Raw genomic sequence first — 6,934 nt, forward strand, 5'->3', positions numbered from 1 at the left:
GATTATATATGCTGACTTTGAAGTTCTCTTTTGACATCTAAAATGTCAAGTAGGAAGCTGAACAAAAGTTTGTGATGGAAATATAAAATTAGGAATTATTGGCATATATGATACTTTTGAATTGAGTGATAATTAGGTATGAAGGGTAAAGAAAATAATTGAAATCTATTTTCAGTTAAAATACTGCAGAGTGCAGAGTACAAAGCTATCTCAATCTACTTCACTGGCTTGATTTTATCCATTCTTTACATAACTAACTGATATCAATGCATGATTTGTATAACTTTTTCACCACTTCTATCAAATTTACCTAGTATAACCAGATATGAACTGCTCTATGTGGAAGAAAGTTTAAATTATTTTTGCAATGTATATTTATATTAGCAACTGTTAAGAGTGAAGCCCAAATCTGGATGTCTCATAGAAGAACCCCTCTGAATTTCCCCTTTAAGATCCACTAGCACACACTATAAATTTATTTCTAGAATATTCCCTTATGAATATTCATCTACAGTTTTACAACACAATTGAGATTTATGGAAGTAGAAGAGTAGCCAATTCTACAAACTTTTTTTCAAGAATATACAGTTTTTAGTAATGATGGATATGTTTGTTTTGCATTATGGTGGGTCTCAAAAACTCCATTATCCTGGATACCACACTACCTTTCTAATGGTAAATAGTGGAAAGGAAGAAAATCAGCCGTGTTTTAAGAGAATCTTATTAAGTGCTAATATCATGTAAATTTCTGTTTCTATCTTCCTGTTGACTCCTCCACTCTCTTTCTTTCTGACACAAAAAAATCATATACAGAAGTACACACACACACACAGAGAGAAAGAGAGAGAGGATCATTTACTCACAAATGACCATGTGATAGGTGATATTATCTCCATTTTACACCTCTTCCGGCCTAACTATTGACCAGTTAGCAGTTTATTAAAACAAGGAGAGTATTATATATTCTCAGTGTACACAAGGATTATTCCACAGCATTATTACAACTCAAAATATTTTATTTTGTCAAATCAAGGAATTCCATTTCAAAATGTCTCCAACTTTTTGTATAAATTGTTTTGTTTATTCTTTTTATCAAGTGACCATAACATTTTAAACTGGCCTATGGGATTTTGCACCTGGAATTTGTAGACTTGAGATAACTTTACAAAAAAAAAAATTGTAAGGCTTGGTACAAGGAAAGTCAACAATAAAACAGCTCCATTATTTCATATGGCCGGTTAGATACATTAAGTTGGACACACATCCATAATACATGCCTCTATCTTAACAAATCGATTTTTGTGAAAGAGATCTGGTGCATGCACTTCTGTGAGAGCCACCAATCTCCCACTCATGCACATGTGTTGCTACTGGTCAGGCTTAGTGTGTGACTACAAAGGAACTGGATACACTGAAGCTGCACAAGAGCCATACATTCCCTTAATCCCGGAGGGGGCCAAAACCCTTACTCTGGATATCTGCATTTTCACATCGTGTCCATGTTGTTCCATTGAAACGCTTTTCTTTCCTCACTGTGCCTGGGGATATCTGGTGTGTTCCTCAAGCCCCTTCCTGAGGTTGACATGACCTCTCATAGGAAATGGAGTTTGGCAGAAGTCCTGGTCCTGACTATGTGGACTGTTTGTTCCCTAACTGGACAGCAGGAGCATGCCTTTCTCTCTAGGACCCCTTCCTTGCCCTTACTCTGGACCCTATCATCTAAGGCTTCTGAGGTTCCTGAGAAGTTAGTAGGTAAGGAAGCACCATTCCCTTCACCTCTAATAGGCTGTCCCTACCTGTATGCCACTTTTGCCCACTTAAAACCCTGAGGTTCATTTTCGACACTTTCACTACCATATCCTGACTCGAATTGGGGTCGAGGTGTGGGAATCAGCAAGATATCCTCAAAAGATTCAAGTTCAGTCGCTCAGGAACTTCAAGTTCGGAAAATAAAGAGGAACAAGAGAAAAATAAGGTTAGAATGGTTGAAAACGCAACCAGCAGAGGGACTTACAAGAACAGTGCACAAAGAAACTAAAGAGGGTACTTTAAAAAGCCTCCCATTCCTGGTCCAGTTCAAAGAACAACCTTTGTCAAAAGTGTTCCCACATGCGAATTTATTTCTTCCCACATGTCACGCTCAGTGCTCCTTTTGATTTTCTGCTTGACTATATTTTAGGTTTTGGTTTTAAGGCTAGTTGGAAGCTGTTGTGAGGTTGATGAAAAAAACTTGTGTTAGCTACCAAGCTCAGCCCTCTAGGAATATCCCCAGAGTTTCCACACAGCCCTCCAGCGCGCCCATCCCCTTTGCTTCTCCCCAGCCCCCACCCAGACTGGATTGTGCTACCCAGCACCCCACGGCCAACTGCCCCTCCCACTGCCTCCGCCCCTCACCCTCAGGTCTCTAGCAGACTCTTTCGTCCCACACTGAGTTCACCATCTCAAGACGGCAGCACTTTCCACCCTCGACCAGATCCCCTGAACAGCCACCACCCTCAACACCTCTCTCTGCCCGCGCCCAGCTCCTTCCAAAGCTCACAGTTCTTGTCAAGCCACGCTGCCACCTTCGCCTCTTTTGCCACCAAAGCACCCGGGACCCAGGACACACGGAGCCCCAGGGATCTCCCAGCCTCCCGCCCCAGGAACCCAGTGCCAGCCTGATCGATTCGGAGACACAGCCGTTCCCTACAACACCATGGCCAACACGGGTGCCACGCGCCGCCGCCGCCGCGCCGCTACCGCCTCTGCAGCCCGCCCGCCGCCCTCCACGGCCCCTCAGCAAACAGGTAGCAGGAAGCGGAAAGCCGCCGAGGTCGAGGGGGGCGCCGGGAGTTCTTCATCGCCCGGCCCGGCTGCTGCGGCGGCGTCGGGGACCGGCCACGCGGAGGGGCCATTGCTGCTGGCCAAGAGGCCGCGGCGGCCCGTGGCTCGCCGTTCCTTGGTGCATTACTTGAAGGGCCGGGCTCTGGGCGACGAGGGCCACCCGGGGCTGGCGGGCTTCGAGGGCGACCTGCGCAGCTATGGGGTCCTCAGGCTGCCAGAGCTGCTGAGGGAGCGCCAGCTGGCGCTTGGCTCCCTCAACAAGGTGTTCGCATCCCAGTGGCTAAATGCCAGGCAGGTGGTGTGTGGCACCAAGTGCAACACGCTCTTCGTGATAGACGTCCAGACTGGCAGAATTACCCGCATTCCCCTCATGCAGGACAGAGGAACTGGACAAACCCGTACCCAACCCACCTGTGGCATCCACGCCATCCAGTTGAATCCCTCCAAGACCCTCTTGGCCACAGGGGGTGAAAACCCCAACAGTCTAGCTGTATACCAGCTGCCCACCTTAGACCCTGTGTGTTTAGGGGATCGCAATGGCCACAGGGACTGGATCTTCGCCATTGCATGGATGAGTGACACGGTGGCTGTAAGTGGATCACGGGACGGCACTGTAGCACTCTGGCGGGTTGATCCTGACATGTTCAGTGGAAACATTCCCTGGCACAATAATTCAGAGATTCCACGGTATTCGCACATTCATCCAAGGGACATGGAGGCCATTCCCAGGGCCACCACTAACCCAGGTAATCGCAAAGTGAGAGCCCTTGCATTCAGTGGCAAAAACCAGGAGCTGGGAGCAGTATCTCTGGATGGCTACTTCCACTTGTGGAAAGCCCGGAGCTCTCTGTCCAGGCTGCTGTCCCTAAGGCTGCCCTACTGCAGAGAGAACGTGTGTCTCACCTACTGTGACGAGTTGTCCCTCTATGCTGTCGGATCCCAGTCTCATGTTTCATTCCTGGATCCAAGACAACGCCAGCAGAATATCAGACCCTTGTGTTCCCGAGAGGGAGGCACAGGTGTGCGTTCTCTGAGCTTCTACCAGCACATCATTACCGTGGGCACTGGACATGGTTCCCTGCTCTTCTATGACATCCGTGCACAGAAGTTCCTGGAGGAGAGGGCCTCAGCCAGTCCAGACTCTTTTCTCGTGCGCACAGGTAGGAAGCTCAAACTCACCTGTGGCAGAGGCTGGCTCAACCAAGATGAACTCTGGGTGAACTACTTTGGTGGCACTGAGGAATTCCCAAATGCACTCTACACTCACTGCTACAACTGGCCTGAAATGAAGCTCTTTGTGGGTGGAGGTCCACTCCCTTCAGGCCTCCATGGCAATTATGCAGGCCTCTGGAGCTAAAGTCTCTATGCACTTGTGAACGTGCACAGATTTATCTTTCAGTTCAGGCTAAGGTTCTTCACATATGTGCTTGGGTGTGATGTATGAATGCACACTTCTAATTGTGTGTGATTTATCTCCAAGGGGGATTTACCCAACGTTCTAGTGCTCAGCCACAGAGAGAGGAAAAACAGAAAGGAAAGAGAGGAGAGAGAAGAGAGGAGAGAGAGAGAGAGAGAGAGAGAGAGAGAGAGAGAGAGAGAGAGAGAGAGAGAGAGAGAGAGAGAGAATGAGAGAGAGAGAGAGAATCAAAACTTGATGTGGCTTTGGCACCTTTTCTCAGAGCACTACATTTTTGCTGTATCATACAAAAATTGAATTAGTCTTAATCTTTCCCTTCCAGGGTGATTTATGTATTTTCTTTCTTTAGGTTAATGTAGTCGTTGTTTTCCCTGCAATTCAGCAGTTTAGCTTTACCAGAGTCTCAATAATATGTTCAAGTCGTTTAAACATTTCATGTATTTGGCATTTTGAGAAAACATGTTTATAAAATGTCTATTGGGCTGATCTAAGAAAATATCCATCATTTAAAACCCAATCAAATTAGAAAGTGTGCTTCAAGATCTAGATTATTACCATTTGGAGTGTCTTTTATCTTAATGTAGGGAAAATTAGTACTGGTTGATTGTACCTTATGGGTACATAAAATGTTCTAGCATATATTATATTACAGAATTATATTATATTGTTCAAACTATTAATCAAATTTTCTTTACTTCAGAAAAACCTAAGCACTACCATATACAAGTACTAAAACTTTCTCTTTTAAAAGTACTGTATTATGAACTGCTTTCCTCAGTACCATCTATGTTTAAGAATTTCATAACTAATCAAATCTGATCTTAATTTTCAAGGTAATTGAGAAAGTATTTTGAAGATTAATATTACTTTAACTTTTCAAGAAGCAGTCCAGCAATGAAAGCCCAGTAGTTATCTCCAGAGTAGGTATAGTTGATTTTTGTATTGAATGCATAAATGTGGATCTGTGTGGATCATTTTATGTGGATCACTTCTTAGTATGTGATGTATTGTAGAAAAAATAGAATACAAATGTGTTCAGCATCATAGCAATTAAACTAAATTTTAAAATGATTAAATATGCATTTTATTATTAATTGTACTTATAGAAATGTATTTATCAAAATCAACATTTTCTAGGAGAGGAGCTTTGGCTTCAGCTATACACAGATCATTTTGCACATTTGCTTTTGTAAAGAAACTTTTATAGATTAAAAGATAAATAATACTGGGTCTGGAGATAATGGCTCAGCAGTTAGGATCTCTTTCTCTATTCCTGAGTTCAGTTCCCAGTACCCGTGTTCAGAGGATCATAACTGCCTTTAACTCCAGCTCCAGGGGATTTGACACCCTCTTCAGTCCCCTGCAGAACTTTGAACGCTTATTAACAACACTCGCATAGACACACAAACATATACATAAATAATGTTTTCAAAAGATATATAGTGAAAAGTCTCCCACCGCTGGATATCTGTTCTCTGGCCATAGTTTACCACATTTTTGTGTGTATGTAGCCACTTAAAGAGATTCAATGCATACCTAAGGATACCTGTGAATATGTGATTTACCCATAAATAATAAAATAAACTCTATATATGTATACACTTTTGTTAAACATTCATATAGATGCAACTAATTTGACTTTATTGTATGTTACTCACTACCGGTCCGAATGCTGTATTCTTGACAGGCATTATTGATGCAGTAAGTATTTAGATGCATATATTCTTGTACTTGTCAAAGTATTTGTAAAGAAGAATTCCTAGAAATTAAATTTTGGGTAAATGATGGGTAGAGGACTGTCATGACCTTTTTCACGGTGTACCATCAAATTCTCATATGCTCCAAGTCTTAATATTTCTAGGCCAATGTGAATGAATTAATCACCTTTGTGGTCATCATAAAAGCTACATTCTAAAACAATGATGAAGAACATAAGGAAATAAGGACAAGCAATATAAATGCTATCAGACAAGTAAACAAGGTGTAAATTTGCATACACGGAATTGAGTTAATCAAGAGTACCTGTAATTATTTTTGTTTTGTAGTCTACAATATCATGATTTCAGTTATGCTAAATGAATCAGATGACATTGAAAGAGCTTCAAGAAAAATATGAGGATTAATAGATTAAAACATGAGCAGGAAATAAAGTAAAAAATAATATTTGGAATTTTATATCAAGGTAAGAAACTAAAAAAATGATGAATGCTGAAACTCTGTCTTGGACACAAGATTTGTGGCAAAAAATAAATGTAGATACATTAGCATAGAAGATGCAAGTGGAAAGTGACCAACTGAGTTTAGTATGTTGAATCTGAGCCACATATTGGGTTAGTATACCCAGTGAAGAAGTGACTATAAGGATATGGTATAATTTCTCAGTGCTAGGAGGATAGTACTTTGAAATGCTGATACTCTATTACTTTTAGAGAAAAATGAAACACATGCTTAGAAAGTATACTAGGAAGTAATTGCAACAAAAGATTTGTGAGAAAATATAAGTGGTATGTTTTACAAAAAATACTATGACATCCATCATGACCTCTAAACAAAATGATAATTTTTCAATATGTAAATTACGATTTGAATCTTGATCACTGTCATACATGCCAGCCAGTTTCATAGTTAAATTCTCTAGACAATATTTCAGAGCACTTAGGACTGCCCAGATTTGTCCATAGCTGATATCTTTTT

At 41.8% G+C, this 6,934-nt stretch overlaps 1 protein-coding gene across 1 annotated transcript; it reads left to right on the forward strand.

Annotated features, from left to right (window-relative positions):
- Positions 1–2,695: 2,695 nt before the first annotated feature.
- On the forward strand, positions 2,696–4,180 carry LOC130868572 (DDB1- and CUL4-associated factor 12-like protein 2). Its single transcript, XM_057760734.1, has one exon. It carries the CDS (start codon positions 2,696–2,698, stop codon positions 4,178–4,180), a length of 1,485 nt encoding a protein of 494 aa, XP_057616717.1.
- Positions 4,181–6,934: the final 2,754 nt, after the last annotated feature.

This window comes from Chionomys nivalis, chromosome X, assembly GCF_950005125.1.
Source record: "Chionomys nivalis chromosome X, mChiNiv1.1, whole genome shotgun sequence".
Lineage (NCBI taxonomy): Eukaryota > Metazoa > Chordata > Mammalia > Rodentia > Cricetidae > Chionomys > Chionomys nivalis.